Source organism: Natator depressus, chromosome 8, assembly GCF_965152275.1.
Source record: "Natator depressus isolate rNatDep1 chromosome 8, rNatDep2.hap1, whole genome shotgun sequence".
In the NCBI taxonomy this organism is placed as follows: domain Eukaryota; kingdom Metazoa; phylum Chordata; order Testudines; family Cheloniidae; genus Natator; species Natator depressus.
In genome coordinates, this window is record NC_134241.1 from 94515773 (window position 1) to 94537744 (window position 21972).

Here is a 21972-nt window from a genome sequence, read left to right on the forward strand (position 1 = left end):
AGGGTGCTGAGCCTGCCTACTATGGGGTCACAGCACCACTCAGAGTTGGTCCGGCCACCCCTCCATCATGAGGAAATTTGAGCACGTGGCATTGTGACCTGCCATGCAGCGTTGTAACACCACTCAGGTTTGTGCTAGGTTGCAGCACCAGTCAGTTTGGGAGCTCTCTCAAACAAGGGGCCTGGAGCAAACTACCCCTTCCCCCCGACTTCTAGGCAGTTCTGACTACAGGCCAGCATTGCCTGTACTCTCAGGGAAAAGATGTTCTTCCCTTCTCTGCCACTCCAGGGACGATAATGGTGACTCCATCAGAGGTGGAGAGGAGGCAGAGAGGACAGGCCTGAGCCTGCAACCTTCATAAACGAGTAGCCAGTCACACTGAACTCAGCCCTTAGCGTCCAGACATGTGAACCCAAATGGCTGGTGGAAAAATCATCACTGAAATAACAGAGAGTGACGAGTGAGAGGGCCCAATGATTAACTTTCCTGAGGTGTATGAGGATGGGATTTGATGATCCAGATCAGGGACAGAGTGACAGTGTTGGGGTGAGAAAGCATTCACAACACAAGCCTTGCATCCAGCAAAGTCATGGTGAACTAGTGCAGGAAAGAGTCTTACCAGCAGTAAATGCACTTGCTGCCCTTGCACTCCAGACCTAAAATATATTGTAATGTGCTTTTTGAAGCAGCCAGTGGAGGATACTTGCACACTGTCTATGACATGCAGGTGAACTGGAGTTCTCTGCACAGGCCCTGATTACTTTATGGAGTGTGGTGAGAGCGGGTTTGAACAGGCCTTTGTCGTGGCAGCCATTGGTGTTTGCACTTTGGGTCTGACTCTCTTCTCAGTCATGCTGGCCTCAGTGAAATTACTCTTGATTTACACCAGTGAGTGATCAGAATCAGGCCCAGCATCTGCAGGTTAGAGATCCCATCCTTATCCTTAAGGTGTCAGGCATTTCCTGCAGTGGCCCCTAGGTATGGGACTTGCTTTCCCCTTGAATCCAGCCAAGTCCATATCACACCTCTCTGGTAGAAAGAAGGGTCCTTTTAGACTGACATGTTGGCCCTATATTTCTTACTTCTCTCCCCCGCCCCCCTTTTTGCACTACATTTCCTCAGTTACTTTCACTGAAATGTTTTACTCTAGGGCACAGCTCAGGGAGCTCTGTGGGTTGAGGTGAGGGGTCCTTTAATTGATAATTACATTACTAAGTATGTGGCGGCCTCTGCTGGTATTTTATTCGTCATTTCACACTTTGCATAAACCAGTTCACGCCACTGACTTTAGTAAAGTTGCATCCGCTTACACGAGGGCTGAATTTGGCCCAGTGACGTGCAATGTCATCACTGAACTGTCAAGAGAAAACAGTCTGACTACAAGAACAAATATGCTTAAACCACACAACGGCTGGATGTAAGTGGCCCAAAGCAGGAAATTCACAACGAGGTCAGTACCATAGCAGCCTAAATGTTCAAGTTCCTTCTTTTCTTAGTTTAAAAAGATTCTTAACATCTAAAAAGAAAAATCAACATGAAAAGTTATAAAACATATCTGATGTTACCTGTGTTCCAGGAAAAAACAGAGAAACAAAGTGCGTGAGGCAATATCTGTTATGGACCAATTTTGATTGGTGAGAAAACTCCCAGGAAAAATACATTGTTGGTCTGGACCTTCGCTAGTGTGAATTGGTGTAGCTATACCAATTTATACCAGCTGAGGATTTGACCCTGTGTATTTAAGCTTAACGTAAACATTAGGCCTTTCCTTTTCTAAGATCCAGTATGATTTCCCGTTACGTTGTAGTGTGACATAATATTGTAGTATGACTGGCATAGCTTGTCGTGCCACTAAGAACCTATTGAATTGGTGGCTGAGAAGTTGAACCTGCGATGTAGCTGTAAGTACAAAATACTAACATGTCTATCCCTGGAATGGATGGGTGCATGCGCGTGTGTACACACCCGTGTGAGATTGTGTGGACCTTGGTGCGCATGTATGTAAAGGTGCACACATGCACTTATATGTCACTGTGTGCCCGTACAGGTGTGTGGTGCGCATGAGTGTGTGGTGTGTGCCAGTACGGGTGTGTGGTGTGTAAGGGTGTGTGGTGTGCATGGGTGTGGTGTGTGCCAGTACGGGTTTGTGGTATATATGGGTGTGCGGTGTGCACGGGTGCAGTGTGTGCCAGTATGGGTGTGTGCCCGTCCGGGTTTGTGGTGTGTGGTGTGCATGGATGTAGTGTGTGCCAGTCCAGGTGTGTGGTGTGCATGGGTGTAGTGTGTGTTGTCTGCCAGTACAGGTTTGTGGTGGGCGGTGTGCACGGGTGTAGTGTGTGCCAGCATGGGTGTGTGCCAGTCCGGGTTTGTGGTGTGCAGTGTGCATGGGGGTAGTGTGTGCCAGTCCGGGTGTGCGGTGTGCACGGGTGCAGTGTGTGCCAGCCCGGGTGTGTGGTGTGCACGGGTGCAGTGTGTGCCAGGATGGGTGTGTGCCAGTCTGGGTTTGTGGTGTGTAGTGTACATGGGTGCAGTGTGTGCCAGTATGGGTGTGTGCCAGTCCGGGTGTGTGGTGTGCGGTGTGCACGGGTGCAGTGTGTGCCAGTCTGGGTGTGCGGTGTGCACGGGTGCAGTGTGTGCCAGGATGGGTGTGTGCCAGTCCGGGTTTGTGGTGTGTAGTGTACATGGGTGCAGTGTGTGCCAGTATGGGTGTGTGCCAGTCCAGGTGTGTGGTGTGCGGTGTGCACGGGTGCCCCGGTACCCCTGCGATACGGGTGCGCGTGTCCCGCTGCCCACGGGGGGGGAGAGTGCGCCGCACGTGCCGGTACCTGCGCGCCCCGCCCAGACCCGCGGGGCCGGCCCAGGGCCCCGGCCGCCGCCCCCGGGCTCACGCCGGCTCTCCAGCCTGTCAAGCCCCGGCCGCGGGGGGGCGGCCCAGCCCGCCCCCTCCCCGCCCTGACTGGCTCGGGGGCCGGGCGGGCTGCGGCGCTGCGGCAGGCCAATGGCCCGGGCTGCCGTCCGTCAGACCGGCGGCCCCGGAGGGGCGGGGGCTCGGGCTCGGCGGCGCGGCGCGGCGCGGCGGGACCGGGCGAGCGGCGCGGTGGCGGTGGCGGTGGCGGCGGCGGCGGCGGCCGGGAGGAGGGAGCCCGCCGTCCGCCCGCGTCCCCAGGCCAGGTAGGCGGGCGAGCGCGGGGGCCGCCGGAGGTGTGAGGGGCTGGGCGGTGTCGGGCACACGCTGCCCGGGCAGGTCGCTGCTGTCCAGTGACATCTGCCTCTGCAGCTCCCGCCGCCCTGGCTCCCGGGCCGGGCCGGGCCGGGCTGGGCTGGGCTGGGGGAGCCGGGCGGGTGCCAGCCCCGCCGCGGCTCGGGTTCGCCCGTCCCCGCGGCGGGCTCTGCCTGGCCGAGGCGCTGAGGCAGCGCGTCCCCTCGCGCGCTGCGGTGACCCCCGGGCAGCGGATTAGCACGTCGTGAAAGTCAAGAGCTCAGAAACACGCTGCCTAAACAGCCGCCCCGGGGTTATTTGCGTTTGCACGGCAGCTCTTCTGGTTGTCGGGGCGGCTGCTGTTTGAACGGTTCAGCTGGACGGAACCGGCCTGAACAAATCATTCAGAGTATGTCTTTGCCTTTCCCTGAAACGACTGAAAGGACCAGCGGTGTCCCTGGGGAAATAAAACAACCAACCCACCAAACCTACCGTCAGTTTTAAAAGCTAAACTCCCCGCTCTCTCCCAAACAGCCCCGGAGCCTTGAAAAGTGCCTTCCCATCCCTGTATTTATGATTCTGCATGGGGAGAAAGGGCTGGCTTACCTTCCTTTTACAATAACTCAGGATTTGTTTGACTCAACACCAGGAAAGATCTCACTGAGATTGTATTCATTAACCCTTTAGGGTTTCCAGGTTTGTAGTAGCCTCTTCTTTTAAATGACCCACTGGCTAGAATATATGAAGGCACCTGGCGTTAGACCATGAGTTTGTAGGGTGTTTTTACCTGTTGTTTCCATTGCTTTAAGAGTTAAAGAGGGGCAGCTTCCATGCCATTTGACACTCCTTGTGCTGTTTTATGTAGGAGATAAGCAAGGACCCTTCCAGCAGAGGGACACAAATATGCACTATGAGGTTGCAGAGTTTCAGAAACCCAGTACCAGTGCAGCCTTCTTTGAAGCGATTGATAAATGCCAAGTAGTGCCTATGAAGGAACTGCCACAAGTGACTTGTTCGAACACTGGTAAAACATTTTTGAATTCTCAGATGTCCTTTAAAATAACTGTCAACAACAACAGCGACAATACAGAACCGCAGCAAAATCCCCATGAAATGTCAGTGCCTCTGTTAGATCTCATCCCTAAAAGACCAAGCATATTTGAGAGGCTTCCAATCCTTCAGCGGACACAGGAGTTCCGATGTCCTAAAAGCTCCAAAGAGTATTTCCAGCAACAGAAACATCAAAGTGTGAAGGGTGAGTTATAAAATGCGTGAGCGAAACAAACAAAACCCAACACCAATTCATCTGTATCAACCTTTTTCTTTCTGGTCTTCAGGATATTTTCTGAAATGTTTATGTAATGCTGCAAATTTATTTTCTTTCCACCTTCTAAATGCAAGATAATGTAAACCAGACTTTGTCTGCAGATGGAGTACACAGAGTTCTTGATATGTTTCAAGAAAATCTTGAGACCAGCATCCTCTTTAATTTCCTTGAGCAGCCTCTCCGCAGTTTTGGAAAACACACAGGGGATGGTCATTTAAGCTGGGTCTGCTCACTGGGGTGAACTGGGATAGGTCGTCTTATTTCACCCTGTTCTTGTGGCTTAAGGTAAATGCCTAGTCTTATTAAATTGTTTGTTTGAATTTGTATGTTAGACACTGAGAAGGTGTGATTAACATGTGTGTAAGCAGTGAGTCCTCAGACCCAGGATTCCTGATGTCTGAGAGGGATTGTATAAAATCAATTTTTTTTTTAGTTTAGAAATGCATCTTTTCATCCATCATTCTTAAAGAAGTTAATAACTAATGACATTATATTTCGTTGGAAGTTGGTTATTTAAACCTGTCCACCTTTTGCTATTTGATTGTGTTAGCATATCAAAGTTCAATTTTAAAATATTCCACTCTCTAGATAATCACTTGAGATACATATCTGGTTTCTGAGAGAGTACAAGCATCTCATCCATGTTATAATACACTTACCCAGACAGATGTGCACAGATTATTGGAGCAAAGGCAGTCTTTTCGATAATGTTCACAAGGTGATTTCTCTTTGTATAAAAACCTATGGAAATGTCCTCTATCTGGCTGGTGTAAGATACTTCCCACTAGGAATTGCATCTATTTCTTTCCTTTCTATTGAAAAGTAAAGTAGACTGTTCACACATGGACTAGAAATGTTCTCTTTTGTGAGCTTTTACGTAGGGTAATGGGGCTGGCCACTATATTATTATTCTGAAGTGTCACTGACTCCAGTGAGCCTTAGTAGAGTGTCCATTTCTTCCAGCCTCAGGATGCATTCATTCATCTCAGTCTAATGCAAACTGGAGCAACAGATTATAAATAACCTTTATGTTCTCTAGAGCTTCGGCATTCCCCTTCTGATTAAAGATTTTCCCAAGTTCAGCAAGGGTGAAATTTGTGTCTACTGCACACAGCCCAAATGCATGGGATTTGCAAATTGGGGGGGAATGCACATGGGGGGAATGCACAGAGCTCTAGCACAGCTATGCTGAAGTTTCTACTACAGGCTGTGGAAAGGACTGCATCCTGCCAGTCTCTCCCCCCCCGCCCCCATTTGGGGTGCTACCAGGAACACCTTTGCTGCTTTCTCAGCTTGCCTAAAAGCCCACCCATTTGTTGCCCCACAGCAAGCTGATGTGGAACTCCCCTCTGAGGGGCTCTCAGTCCCCATATGGTTTCCTTACACCCCCTATCCCCATGTTGAATAGCAAAAGTTCCACTGTATGCTGGCTTCCCTGCAGCAGAAAGAAGTGGGTCTGGGGAGAAGGACACACATTCATCTTAACCGATCACACTATCTTCCCTTTCTTCTCCAGTCATCTCTGGAGTTTATTCCTGTTTGTAAAGCATCCAGTTTCTCCATTTAGGGTCCAAGCCTACACATGCTTAAGCATGTAAGTAACCTGTACTACCCACGTGAGCAAAATTATCCACATACAGGATTGGGATTGGGCTCTTTGCCATGTCCACCTGGTGCATAATGCTGGCATATTGGATTTTTCCTGTCTGAGTGGTTCAGCTATGCTGTTGGTTAAGACTTTTTAGCACAGACCAGAAGCTGGGGACCGGGGAAATGAAATGTTGTTGGGATAGATTCTCATTGTTTTGAAGTGTCACTGACTCCAGTGAGCCTTAGTAGAGTGTCTATTTCTTCCGACAAACTACAGTGTGCATTCATTCATCTCAGTCAAATGGAAACTGAAGCAACAGATTATAGTCTTCATGTTCTCTAAAGCTGAAGCGTTGTCCTTCTGATTAAAGATGCGCAGCTTGTGAAGTGACAGCAACTGCACACACACAGTTGTGCATTTTTCAAGTTCTCTTGCTGTGAGCCTCATGCTCGTCCAGTAATAATATTGACATTTCTAAAGCACCCACCGGACACTCCATAAGCAGGGAGATTGTGGTGCTGCTGCACCAACAATTGACTGCTAATAACAAGAGCCACAATTATACAATTAAATAATAGAATAATCAAATAATATACTAAATTGCCATCATTTGGCTTTTTTTAAAATTGCAATCTGTAAGCATCCAGACTTTGCCAATAGCCCTGCAAATAGGCTAACGGTTATAGGAAAAGACAGGTGTATGTGGACATGATGTAAGAAACAACCAAGAAATCAGAAGGGGGGGGAAAAAGGTCAGATGTACCCTGCAAAGGTTTTCAAGGGAGGAACTGGTGACAGCTTGATTTCAGACCATCACACAGCGGGTCTTCTGCACTTCAGTACTGCATATGGAATAACTCCCTCTTCAGTCTGGGTTAGATTACAGAATACGCCTTCTGGTTTAGGTTTATCCCTTTTTGAAGGGTGGGAGCAGGGGGGAAGGACCCTCTTACCGTGAGCGTAAACCATTTTTATAGTTGTCTGTAAACATTTTGCCAAACATGGCGTTAATTTTTTTGTTTAAAAATTAAAAAAAAAAAAGATAACTGCCCCATTAACAAAAAGCACAGCTTTAAGGCAATTGTAATGAGAAGGAGCAGCCTGCTATTGCAATGTGCTCTCTGTTATTCCTCTGCTGTTGCGTGGTATTAAGTCTTGATCCTGCAAACACTTCCATACCTGAACAACTAGTCTAACTGAACTCAGAGCAACTGGCCATGTGCGTAAAGTTACTCGGGTGTGTAAGTGTTTGCAGCCTGGGGCTGTCTATATTTCAGCAAAAATGCAGACTTTTTAAAAAGGGAGCTTCAAATTTGTCCCTTTCTGGCAATGATTTTTATTTTAAATGTGACGTTTTGCCCAACCTCTCTTTCGGTGTGATTGGCTGTGCTACGCACTAAGCCCTCCTTGTTTTACCTCTGATCTCAGTGGATTGCAAGCTGTAGTGTTTGCACCCAAACATTGTTCCCTTAGAGGCACTTGTGGTCCACTGGGCATAGAATAACTGTAATAAAAGGTATGACTAACTTTACAATATTTTCCCAGGGTTATGTGGTTTTGCTGTATTTAATTTACTTTAATGCTATAATATATGATTTGCAGGGTAGCACAGGGCAAAATAATAATCAGTTACACAAAAAATACGTGAGGTTCAGGTAGGGAAGAAAAATTGCGACAAAATACATCAAAATCCTGTCCAATATGTGTTTAAAAAAACCCAATTAAAAGCAGTTTTGATCATTACAATGAAATGCTCTTTTTTGCAGGTTCATGTGATATATTGGATTCATGAGTCATCTGTGTTAACTCATGAAACGATACTTGTCCTGTCCTTTGTGCCGTTAGGGAAAATACTCCCAACTGCACAAACCTTTTCAGGAGCTGCTTCAGACAGTTATTTAAATTAAGAGACAGTAAAGTAGTTTTAGCTTTCAGTATTTGGTCACTTCCTTGATGAGGGTCATAATTATATGATTATTTAAGTAAAGCCACAGATTAACATAATGCTCTATACTAGCAAACTTGCACATAAAAAAGAAAACAAGGGGCCAGGTCTTGCAATACCTTACTCATGTAAGTAAACTGATGACTACAGTGGGCTATCTTTCCTGGATAATTAAAGATTTGCAGGACTGGGACAAAAGGCATAAGATGGTGCAATATAACTAACCCAGTTATTATACAATATATTAGATATACTGACTGTTCTTACTGGGCCTGATCCTGTAACCCTCCCTCACATGAATGATCATCATTTACCCAAATAGTTCCATTGAAGAGAATGAGATTACTTGCATGATTGAGAATTACTCATTTCAGTTTGGTGGGTTGCAGTTTTGGTCCCATTTTGAATGACAATCTCCATATTTACTCAGTTTCATATGTAGTACACGGGGTGTTCTTTCTCACCTCCATTCTGATTCCCATACAAACCCAGCCCACTTCACATTTTGGGAGCATCGTAGTTTTGAATAATCTCTTACAATTAAATCTTATAAATCAAATAAATCTTTTTTTTTTGTTTTAGGGTTTATGTGAATAATGTATAAAAAACATAACTCTCCTAATTTTATTTTATTTTATTTTATTTTTCCCCCTTCTTCCTGGAAAAAAGGGGAGAAACTGCAGCTGAAATCACATTTGCTTTAGGTCATTTTAGGTAAATCTTTTTTTTTTTCTTCTCAAATTAGCTAAAACTGTTATACATTTCCAAAAGAGAAAATAAGTTTTCAGTTATTTTCTGCAGAAGGAAATTCCTTTGTGGTTTGTTTTTTGAGATTGGAAGTCACTGAATCGAATGTGCCCCTCTCATAGATTTCTAAATACTATTGCACAGTTTAAAAAAAAAAAAAAGTGGATCTAATTGCATCCGGTATTTAGGATTGCATTTTTTATCTAGGGATGCTTAATGAAACACAGAATAATTGGCAAATAAAAAACAAAAGAACTAACTACCAATATGTTACGTAAAGGCATATACAGCAACTATAATGTAAAAGCATAGAGCTTTCTGGTTTAGAAATAAATGAGCTGTTAGAAAGATGATAGTAGTAGATATCATTTAGCAATTATATATGATAATGAGCTGTAATTATTTTAGTCAGAAAAAAATGAACCTGATAATTAAAATGATACATTTTATAACCTGTTGTGTTCTTCTTGAAGGAACGGATTTAAATGATTAATAGTTACTTATTATGGCTTTAAAATTTTATATTGACACCTGGAATGAAAACTAGGTTTACAATGTATTTTGTTAAATGGGGTGAGAGGATTGTATTTTATTGTAAACTAAAAGACAGTTAATTTAGGACTTCAGTTCTGCAAGTACGAGTTACTTTGCTCTTATGAGTCGTCCTATTGACCTAATATTCAAACTGTTCTAAATTACTCAATTCTTAAATAGATCTAAATGGCTTTTCCCATTTTAGGGTCCAGTCCTGCAAACACCTACACGTGAGGTGTGTGCTGAATGATTTTTAGTAGATTTAAGACCATGTTATAGAACTGTTGAAAGATTGTTTGTAAAACTGCTGAATTTAGAAAGAAATGTGCATGCAGATGTCTTTTGCAAGAATGCACAAGCTGTCCTGTCTTTAAGCGTATTCAGTCGTAAACTCTGACAGTTATTCCATAGGCTGTGAGAATACTTAAAACGATTAAATGCACCCCTCTTTGACACATTCAAATGGGAAATAAAGTGTAAATTTTAATAATGTGGGTAATTAACCATTGGAACAATTTACCCAGGGTTATGGTGGATTCTCTGTCACTTACAATTTTTAAATCAAGATTGGATGTTTTTGTAGAAGTTATGCTGTAGGAATTATTTTGGGAACGCTATGGCCTGTGTTATAAAGGAGGTCAGGCTAGATGATCACAATGGTGCCTTCTGGCCTTGGAAATTATGAATAGTACTTTTCTTCTACAGAAAGATTCACTTCCTTAACAATGAGCAAAGATGTGCAGTAGGTTGCTATTTAATTGTATAGGGTGAAATCCTGGCTCCATTGAAGTCAATGGAAGGTTTGTTATTGACTTTGATGGGGGCGGGAGGGGGGGGGGTCAGTATTTCAGCCATAATAGTATTGTAGATATACCCTATGCTGTCAGGCGTGCTGAACAAGTATCAGCCCTTGCATTAAATATGTCGGTAAACTTGGAAGTGAAATAATCAGGGGAATGTGTGTGTCTGTGTCAGATTTAGGATATTGTAGGTTAACTTCCATATTTGATCAATATTACGATTACAAAATAAATATTGTAGAAATGAGAATATACCTCTGTTTTAGAGCTTTTTTGAAACACACTTAAAGATGCTGACTGGGCAATTAGAGAGGGATTAGGGATGCAAACTGCTGCATTTCATACTCCAGGTTTCTATCAGTACATGTCAACAGACCAGAGAAGTCACACAATCCGGCAGTCGTTTCACAGTGTACGGTAACTTCTTTTAATATAGGGCTGGTTTGTTTACTTTATTTGTCAGCCTCAAAACTTTATTTTCCAGCACACTGATGCAACTTATAAATACCAAAAAAAAAAGAAAGAAAAAAAAGAAAACTTGGATCAAAAGCAGGGGTGGTGTTTGCTAATTCTCATACAGTGCAATCTTACCCTAGAAATCTGAAAACAAGAGCAAAGATGTGTTTCTGAATATGACACAGCTGTTACCTTGTATCCCGAAAATCCTGAACATTGGAATGAAGTGAACAAAATGACTGGTTGAAGCACTAAAATGGCAGGAGTCATTTTCAATGTGGCAAGTTAAAATCAAAGACCATGTCATCTAAATTCAATTCCAATTCTACCTTTCAGTTTCTACTTTGAAGAATAGTTGCCAAGATTTTTTTTTCTTCACTGTACTTTAAAGCATTCAGTATGTGAAACCCCAGAGGGTATCTCCTGCTTTCTGTTTGCAGAATCCATGCTTCACTGGTAACCTGGCACAAGGCTTTTTTTTCTTTACTATGGTTAATTTAGGTTTATGAAATGATTATTCATCACTGATGATTATTGGGAAAAGTGAGCTGCTATAGGAAATAGACCCACATTCTGTCTTTTAACTTTTCAAATTCTGCCTTTTAGAAGTTGGGAATTGCAAGAACTTACATATTCAGATCGTCAAAAGTGATGATCTCGTTGTCTGTCTCTCCTTTAGATCATTGTATTTGTGTAAATATAATAATGTGAAGTATGTTTGGCCTTTTGTTTCACAGTGCCCGAATATTTTTTTTGGTGCTTTACACAATTAACTAATAAAAAGCATTGTAATAGAATAAATCTCATCGGCTTTGTCTTAAGGGTGAGCTAATGCAAAGCGTTTCAAATAGCATTGGACTCTCTTGTATTCAAGGTTTTTCCAGTGAAGCAGGAGGAAGGATTTGTGAGTATGAGAATACATTAATCTTTCTGGAATAAGTAGAAAGCAAATATATTTTTTGTGTGGTGGTTTGCTTTTTTTGTGCACATTTAACCAGAGGAAAAAATGGTTTTAAGTAGACATAATCAGATACTGTAAAACACTTTTTAATACAGATCTCAATTGTTATTTTAAGCTTTTAAGGGGCTGAAGATTTAGTTTATTTTGGAACATTGCTGAACTGTGTGAAATGTGTCTCTGGGGGACCAGGTATTTTAATACCTAGTAGAAGTTTGCATAACAGTAGATGATGTATTTAGCCTGCCTTCCAACGCTGTAAATAAATTACACATGCTGCTTTAGACAGAGAGCATCCAATGTGTAAATCAAAGGCTAATTTTTTTAAGTTAAGTAATATTTCGTAACCGAGATTTTTTTAAAAGATAAGAGTTAGATTATATGTGACAATACTCAAGCCAAGTAACTTCCCAGCACGACATGGAAGGCCTAAGATTATTTTAAATATGTGCCAGTGATTCATTGCTTTTTGATAATTTGATGTGGTTAAGTAGCTTAAATACTGAAGTCAACAACCCTTGAGGCAAAGAAAGATAATACACTTAGAATTCTATCTTAAAAATGAAATTTGATAGCTTCCACTTTCTAAGCCTATCCAACTCTCAGTGCAGTAAAAGGAAAATAGCAGTAAACGTATTAATTTAGTTATGTACTTTTTCTTATTTACATGTATAACATAACATGCACTTTAGATAAGAAACAAAATAGTTTGAAACAAAAGAAACAAAATGCTGTTAAATACTTCATGCTTAACACAACCCCAATTCCTTTATAATAAGTTTAAATATTAATTCTGTGGAATGTCAGATGCCTAAAGCTAGACATTAGTGATCTGCAGTTTCAAATATCTAGGAGTGGGTTTATGAAACAGGATATTTAACTGGGAGAGATGACTAGCACATTTCAGAGTTATCAGAACACAGACAACAACGCATGATGACTTTTTAAAAAAAAGTCATAAAATAAAGAAAATTGTTTTAGGTGCACAGGGTTTGAAAAACTTAGATTTAATTATTACTGTGGAAGAATAGCAGTGGTTTCTTACGCATTTAATTTCTAGATCTGCTTGTTTTGATTTCTTCTCCTGCCGCCCTCCAGAGCAGCTGGCTTTGATTTAACCTGAATCCTACACTGAGGGCAAATGATCAGTCACTCACTTACAATTACTGTATGTAGAGCTCTTCACTGGAACATCTTCGAAGTGGAGCACTACACGAAAAAGAGTACCAAATGGGACTGGAATAATGTTTGAGGAAGGCAGCGCTCTGGGTTCAAAAGGCCTCAGTTCACCACAAAACAGATCTCTCCACTTACACTTCTTTGTGCAAATCCTGCTCTTTCCCCATCTGTATCTGGTAAGGTGGGGTGGGGCGGGGCGTGGGGAATGTTTTCTATGGATAAAAAGGAAATTGCCATTTTATTTCCCAGTGTTTTCCTGAAAGGATTTCCAGCAGGGGATTTTCGTAAACACTCAGGCCTGGTCTACACTACAGAGTTAGGTCGACGTAAACTTACATTGACCTAACTTTGTAAGCATCTATACTAAAATGTAGCTCTCACCGGTGTAACTCACCCACTACACTGATTTAATAACTCCACCTCCGCAAGAGGCTTAGCGCATAGGTCCATGTAGTTAGGTTAAGGCAGTGTCCGTGCAGACACTTCATTGGTTACATCGACTATTACTGGCTTTCAGAAGCCATCCCACAATGCCTCACACTGACAGTTAAATTGGTGCAAGCACTCCTGGTGAGAATGCACACAGCTGACACAAGGAACGTAGTGTGGACATGCAAAAGCGATTTTAATTATGGCGGTGGCTGTACATCAACGTAACTTAGGTCAACTTAATTTTGTAGCGTAGACTTGCCCTCCATGCTGGCCTAACTGCTCCCACTGAAATCAAAGGCAATTCTACCATTGACTTCAATGGGAGCAGAGTTGGGCCAGCGCTGAGTGCTTTTGAAAATTCCTCCCATATTCTCTTGAGAAACAGCATAATATACGGCCCGGTCCTGCTCCTATGTCCACTTTAGTGGCAACAGAAGCAGGCCTATATTGGGACTCTGGGGTAAGGCAATCAGCAACTCCATGTTAAACATTTTATTTCCTGGTTGGGCCTCACATGGTCCTCTCAGGCCTTTTCCTCTGTGGATTGCATGCTGCTAGAAGAGCCTATGCACATACATTCAATCTGCAGTCAATACCTGGACCTAGTGAGACCCAGAGCCAGGGAAGAGTCAGTGAAGGGGGAGAATGGGACAAGGGTCATGTCAGATGAAGTCAACTAGGCCAGAGTAAATAGATACCATAGTAGAGGAGGATTAAGGGGTCTTGGGTTCTATCCGAGGCTCTGTCACTGAGTTGCTGGGGGACTCTGGGCAAGTCTATGTACACCTACCCTAGTTTCTCCATCCTGTAAGATGGGGTTAATGGCACTTGCTCTATTTTGTAGAGTGCTTTGAGTTTTAGATGAAAAATGCTATGTGAGTGCAAAAGGTTATCTACTATCATTATCCAAAATGTTTCCAGGAAGGCAAGAGCTCCTGGTCAGACACCCCCCTTGTGCTTCCTGGTACCATCCGTCCAGCTCACTGCAGGAAGGAAGCTGAAGGGTAAAGGACATTCCTCATGTCTAGTTCAATGCCCAGTAGTTCAAGTTGTTAGAAATGGAGTTATAAAAGAATTATTGCAAAGTGGATTTAAAATGGATGGAGATGGCCACTGGAGTATTCTTCTTGTGTAGGGGAATTCTGCCCTCAGAGAAAGCTGGCAGCATTGACTCCACTCCACCGTCCCCTCTCTCCTAAAGGCTCAGGGGAGATCCAGCACACCTCAGCTCCGCTGGTGTAAGCTCCCTGAAGGACCGTATGCATGTGGTGTAATTCAGAGCTACCCCTCTGCAGCTCTAACTTGCACTGAAGCTGGACAGTTTGGGATGAGAGAGCTGCTATCAGTTCCCTGATGACCCCATCGCTTAGTCTGAGGAAGGTTTGAATGCAGCTGAGAATCTGTTCGACTTGTTTCCTAAATAAAACACAGCACTAATCATCTCTTTATCTAGATTCTTATACAACCTTGATTGCTGTAGTGTCAGTCTTCAGACTTGATTTACATTTAGTCAACAACTCAGAGGGACTAGTTCCACTTTTCCTGACTTTGGTGTAAATCTGGCATAATTCCATTGATATCAATGTAATTACTCCAGATTTACATCAGAAGTCAGTGAAATTAGTCGTGTAAATGATCAAGCCCAGACGATCTAATCTGCAAACATTCTTTTTGTGAATATAGAATGAAATTAGCTTGAACTGAGCAAATGATTTGCAGCATATAACTTATTTGAGAATGTTACCTTTTATTTTCCTTCTGCAAACTGTCAACAAGCAGCTCATGGGTTTGTCTTGAAAGTGAGTTACTTGAAAATAATTGCTGAATGGAGCTGTCGTAGAACAAATTCTGAAATTCAGGTTATGTTGGTTGGTTTTGATTGAACACATTAATCACATGATTCTTCCTCTCTTTAGTGCATGCTATCAGGGAGCTCTTAGACTGAGGTTACTTGTGTGAGATTGCTAGTTCAGAAATCATTCTTTCTGGATATTTACTTAAAATGTGCTGTTTCCACAAATATTTTTGCTAGTGTCCATTTTCGCTAGATGAGTCACAGAAAGCAAACATAAAGGGGCACAAACCTGGAAAGCCGATGCAAAGCTATTCATGAACAGTGTTTTGAAACATTAATTCAGCTCTAAAATAAGACTAAAGATGCAGCCACAAGCATTGTAATCCCAGCACTCCGAAGGCTCAGCGATGCCTCTCTGCAGATTAAGAGCCTTACTTTGGGAAAGTCAAGCTAAGAAAGTCTTGGGAATGTATTAGAACAGGATTTTGCAGACATTTGCATATAAGGAAATGTGACCTACTGCTTCACTGTAACCCTGCATGACTTTCTCAGGATGGGAGTAATGGTCTTTAGGGATCTTTACTTTCTGGAGGTGGGGAGTGTTAATTTTTATAGCAGTGTTCTGTACCAACTGCTGGAGGAGTTGCTGGGGGACCCACAAACCAAGAACACAAGTAGTTCAGCCATCACTGGAAGCAATAAAGGTGATTTTATATATAGTGTAGAGGCTTCACAGTAGGCAAATTGTCCTGAGAGGTCAGGGAGACAGCTTCACAGTCTAAATAATATGAGACTCAAGAGAAAATTTGCCATGAAAAAAAACTCCCAGTTTATAATCAGCTTGGATTCAGGGAAAACTGAATCATGGTACCAACTACAAGTGCTTAATTTGTGCCATGGCTGAGCCCCGACACTTCTAGGCTTGGCAGTGCATAGCCCCGGCACCTCTGGGCTTGCTGCGTCAGTCATGAATGTAAAAAATTGCTTGAGCCTTGGCACCTAATTGCTTGAGCCCCAGTACCTCTTTCCTAACAAATTAAGCACTGCCAACTACCATCAAAGAAAACAACAAGAGAGGTTAGATGAGACCTCCACCGTTTTGATCAACCTACAAATGCAGTCTTAGCTTGTTGAGTAAACTAGTTGTACTTTAAAGCTAGATACTAGAAGGACTGTCATGTGAGCCGCCAAAGTGTTTCAGGCTCTGCAGCTCAAAGAAATACTATGTACATGGAGTAGCCACAAATTCTTCTGATGCACTATACCTCTGCTGTTATCAATCTAGGCTTCCTACTGCACCCATCACCGTGGAGCATGACAATGGATTTTCTATGCCGGTATTGGGTATTTTAGTAAATGAGCCAGATTTCCAGTGCCCTGCTCTTCTCCCTGCTGGCTCCCCCTAAAGAAACACTTTCCCCATTGCCATCTTCCTGCCATTCCCTTTCTCCTCTGGTCTGCTACCTCATGGTATTACGAGGAGCCCTCAAAACCTTTCAGCATCCCGGTCTCCTACTATCTGACTCACTTATCAAACGTCGGCGGCACCTCTTTCTCCCTCTTAAATGCAGTGTGTGCACAAGGACATTGGAGGACGTGACCATATTTCTTTGTCAAGAAAACTCTGAGAAGGCCCACAATAGAAAACAGACAGACAAAAGTGACAGGAAAGTAGGAATGGGAGAGCCAGCAATGAACAGTTGGGCATAGGGATTATTGATCTTATGTACAAAACAGTTGGGATCTGTTTTATGGCATTCTGGAGACAAGCCTTTGTTAACCCAGGATTGCCTCCTGAGGATAGAAAATGCCAGCCATTGTTCTGAAGAAGGCAACAGCCTCACTGATATTTAATTAGGCTAGGATTGGAATTATTATTCTTTCTCAGAGCATTCCATCTTCCAAATATTAAGAGGCACTGGCAGCACAGAAGCCCTCTAGCACCACTGCCCTGTGTGTCTTATTCCTGTCTCTGAGCTCCTAGATGAAACACAGACAGCGCCTGGTGAAGGTAAATCGCACAGAAACTTTGCATCAATGAAACCACTGAAGAAGATTTTGTAGCAGAATAGTCAAGATTTAACAAGGCAGCTATTTGCCAATGTGTAGAAGAATTGAAAGGATGATGTGAGCGGCTCTTAAACCTCAATAAAAAGGAAGGACTCTAAAAATAGATCAAGCAGTGTATGATTAAGAAAAGGAAGTGAATGTGTGCATGGGTGCAGGCAGTATAGAATGCAGTGCATGAGTGATGAAACCAAGTGTGAATTGCTTTAGTAATATGCTACATTGAGAGAATTAGGGTGATTCAGAAAAGGTGGATGGTAAAAGCAACATTCATTCAGCAGTGTCACCAACACTCTCTTTTGGGACCTGATGTTGGCCAGAGACCACCACCAGCTAGTCCCACCAGAAGGTGCATAAACTGCTGCTGCAGTAGAGCTCCAGCAAACGCAGCTCCTCATCCGGTCTCTGTCAAGGAGAAGCAGCACTGCTATCTAAGGCCATTTCTTGCAACTTTTCACGAGGCTTCCCCTGGTACAGGAGACTGTGCCATGGCCATTCCTATATCAACTTCTCTGGGACTGCCCAAAACCAGCACTCTGCAACAGCTCTTTGTTTACTTTCTGCAAGCCCTGATAACTTCCCACCACATCTCACAGCTTTTCTCTCGCTGTCTGTTGTTGTTCAGGGCCTCTTCCCACAGTCACTGCAAGAAGCTCTTTTCTGAGGTGCGTCACAGCTCCTCCATGTCTCACTGCTGTCTCCATTACAGTGAGCCATACCCTGTATCACGCATTCAGGCAAAACTTCAGTGAGATTCTGTCAGCAAAGAGTTAAAGGATGGAAATGGAGTCAGTGCCAATCAACATTTGTGCTATGGAAAATAGATCTAATCAAACAGAACTGATATAGTTTTTTAACAAGATCACAGGAGTGGTAGATAAGGATAATTGTGCTGATATGTTATATTTGGACATCTGTAAGGTATTTGGCTTAGTGCCACATGACATTCTGGCATTATACAAAATCAATATGGCACATATTGAGTGGATTAAAAGCTGACTAATAAATATCAAGACCTAGATGTTAATCGGGAATTATCAAGCAGCTGTGGTGTTTCTTGTGGGATTCTGCAGGGATCAGTTCTTGGCCCAATATCATTCAGTATTTTTATCAATGACATGGAAGAAAGTAGAAAATCATAGCTGATAAAGTTTGCACGTGACCCCACAATTAGTGGAATGGTAAATAATAGTGAGAAAAGACCACTGATACAATGTGATCTGGATCACATGGTTAGCTGGGAGCAGTCAAACAATGTGCATGGTCTTTGATTAGGAGGGAGAATGCAGGCCGTACTTGTTGGATGGGAGACTGTGTTCTGGAAAGCAGCGACTCTGAAAAGGACTCAAGGATCATTGTAGATAACCAGCTGATCGTGAGTTCCCAGTACGATGTTGTGGAGGAAAGGAGTACCGTGATACTTGGATGTATTAATGGGAATAAGGAAATGATGTTAGCTCTGTATGCAGCATTGGTGAGACTTCTGCTGGAATACTGTGTCCAGGTCTGGTGTTTACACTTTAAAAAGAATTTTAAAAATTGGAGAAGGTTCTGAGAAGAGCTACAAGAACAATTTGTGGTCAAAGAAACCTGCCTTACAATGAGAGATTCAAGGAGCTAGTTTGTAGAGAAGGTTAAGAGGCAGTTTAATCACTGTCTGGAAGTGAGTATCCAGGAAGAAGATATCTGATACTTGAGGGCTCTTTCATTTATCAAAGGCATAACTAGATCCAATGGCTAGAAAAGGAAGCCCGCAAAGTCCAAACTGGAAACGAGACACATTTTTGACTGAAAGGAACTAACCACTGGCACAGATTACCAAAGGATGTGGTAAATTTGCCATCATTTACAGACTTTAAATAAAGATTGGATGTCTTTCTCAAAGATGCTATCTAGTTCAACCACAAATTATTGTGTTCAATGCAGGAATCATGAGGTAAAATGCTGTGTTAGGCAGGAGGCCAGACTAGGTGGTCATAATGGTCCCTTCTGGATAATCTAGGATGTGTTGCAGGATTTGACCAATTAAGATGCCCCAGCACATGGGTTGTAGACCTGGCTTGACATGAGTAACTGAGGATGGGTGAGGCTTTATTTTTTGGGAGGCAGGATTAGGGAGGTAAATAAATCAGCAGGCTGGAAACAGAATGTCCGCAGTAGCTAAGATAAGGGGGAATGCCAGGGAACCATTTACCATGGACAAAATAAGCCTGACACGTAGGATGAAGTAGAGGTGATTGTGCAAGCACAGTGTGTGGACAGAGCATGCTGTACATGGATTGGTTCCTGCAGCGTTACCAAGCCAATCCAGAAACGTGTGATGCAGTACATAGTTAAGAATGCCTGTTTTGTTAGCGTTGGTAAAAATGTAAATAAGGGAAAGTTCTGCTGTGTAACTTCGGATGTGTAATGTGCCTTATACCCACCCCCTACTCTTCCGTCTGATCACCTTAATGTAGCTTTGCTGTATGACAGATGAAGGAACCTAAGTGATGACTGGGACTGCCTACAATGGCATGTGGCCCATCTGCGACTACTAGGAGCAAAAATCTTCAATAGCCAGAGGCGGGACACTGGATGGGGAGGGCTCTGAGTTACTACAGAGAATTCTTTGCCAGGTATCTGCCTGGTGGGTCTTGCCCACATGCTCAGAGTCTAACTAATCACCATATTTGGGGCCAAGAAGGAATTTCCCCCCGGGTCAGATTGGCAGGGACCGTAGGGGTTTTTCCACCTTCCCCTGCAGCATACTTGCAGGTTTAAACTAGTGTGAATGGTGAATTCTCTGTAACTTCAAGTCTTTTAAAACCATGATTTCAGGACTTCAGTAACTCAGCTTGAGGTTAAGGGGCTATTACAGGAGTGGGTGGGTGAGGTTCTTTGGCCTGCAGTGTGCAGGGGGTCAGACTGATGATCACGATGGTCCCTTCTGATCTTAAAGTCCATGAGTCTATGACTTTGGAGTTGAACTGATTTCTTGGGTGCCAGAGAACTAGATAAAGTGTTCTCCCAGAACTGGATGAACTGTTCTAAATAAACTCATAGTTACTTTCATTTTGCAGAGCAAGCACTCTTGTAAGCGGGATCATCTCATGGGTCCTTCCCCTCTGCTTTCTCTGGCCAAACTCACTTCTGAAGTCAAAGGGGCTCTGCACGTATTCAGGGCTTTGCCCATGTGAATCCAGTTGCAGATTCAGGGTCTAATTTTAGATATGAGGTGATGAATGATGGTGACAAAGTGTAGGGCAAGGATGGGCTCGGGAAAGTGGGGTTTCAGCACTAAGATCACACCATTGCTCAGTGTAGGAATGTGTGCATCTTGACGATTCTGTTAGTAATTAATTTGTAATTATTCTATTTTGCTACATAAATGTTTCTAACTATAACTGTGTAACCTGTCCTCCAAGGTGCCTTCTTTTATGGGTGACTGAGCCTCCATGCTGGTTTCTTGCTGGGCTTCTCTCTTATGCAGACGCCACCAGGAATCCCTAGCAGCGCCGGATTTTGTGCAATCGTTTTGTGATGTGTCCCACTGTCCACCAGAGGCTGAGCTGAGACCAATTAAAACCTCATGCTGGGCTCGAAGCATGGACATATTGGAGAAAGCCACAGTTTTATCCTCTCATTGCCCCCTCTGACCAGAATATTGATACTTTTCATCTGTGTCTTCCCTTTGTTTGCTTTCAGAAACTAACACACAAGACCTTCTTCCCAGCCCAGAGATGGTGACATACTAACACAGTTATTACAGCAAACGTGGCCCTTTCTCTGGTATGATGTTTTCTTTCTGTGGGGAGACTGAAATACTAACTCACAAATAATATCTTTAGAAGTCTTATTAGTCACACATTTTTAAGACATTCCAAAATCATACCACACTCCTTCTGAGCTTGTCTGTTGCTACCAATGATTCAAAGTTTGAAAACTCTCCTTTAGGTTTGATTTACATTTTGGTCGTAGGCACTTGTTATTCCTGGCACATGCAAATTCAGTTTCATTAAAGAAAAATCTGTTTTACAGCCACGCGACTCAGATCTGCTGCGCTTCTAATAATTGATGGCTGGTTTCCTTATTTCCTGCATTGTAGAAAAATAAGGACCTTGTTAGGCCCAAATAAGCCTGTATAAAGTCACAGTGTGAAACAGTGGATTGAGGTTGTGCGGGACAGTTGTGGGCAGACTTTACAACGTCAAGTCACAGTCGATGGAGGCAGCGAAGGGAACGGACTGACACAAATTCAACTCAAATTTGGGTGAGCTCTTAGCTCCCTGGTCTTAGATTTATATCAGTGACACCTTTTCTTCCTGCTGGTGCCTAGGCCAGGAACAGATCTGTTTCTGTCCAGGTACTTAGCTGCTCTGAGTTCTCTGTGGTGTGGCTGTTGTGCCCCCTCATTTGCTGTTACGCTACCTAACGTTTATATTTACTATGTCTGCTCTCTTGCTCCAACAGGCCAAGTGTGTGCTTTGGAATAAAGGGCCTGCCATTGGGAGTGCTATAGACTGAGAGTAAATACTTACAGAATATCTACAAGTGGACAAATTAATATCAGTCTGAACTGTCATCACGGGGTTTTTTGGGTGGTATCCGTGATTTATATTTTTGTGCTGGGCAAATGGCTGGCCTTTGATGCCTGCCACGAGGGTCTTTGGGATGTCATAGAATATCTGGGTTGGAAGGGACCTCAGGAGGTCATCTAGTCCAACCCCCTGCTTAAAGCAGGACCAATCCCCCATTTTTGCCCCAGGTCCCTAAATGGCCCCCTCAAGGATTGAACTCACAACCCTGGGTTTAGCAGGCCAATGCTCAAACCACTGAGCTATCCTCCCCCTCATGTGCAACCTGGTTTGCAGACTGGGGTCTGTCTTTCATGGCAGAATCTGTGCTTGTATTTTTATAAGGTCGCCAGTGAAATCGGATAATACCCACATTCATTGAAAAC

General features: G+C 43.3%; 1 protein-coding gene across 1 annotated transcript in view; it reads left to right on the plus strand.

Moving 5' to 3' along the window:
• Nucleotides 1–3126: 3126 nt before the first annotated feature.
• GLIS1 (GLIS family zinc finger 1) overlaps nt 3127–21972 on the plus strand; it is a 266617-nt gene continuing 247771 nt past the window's right edge. Inside the window, exons 1-2 of the mRNA XM_074961708.1 lie at nt 3127–3171; nt 4065–4454. Of these exons, the coding sequence (XP_074817809.1) occupies nt 4103–4454 (352 nt within the window). The 5' untranslated portion in view covers nt 3127–3171; nt 4065–4102. The remainder of the gene's footprint in view (nt 3172–4064; nt 4455–21972) is intronic.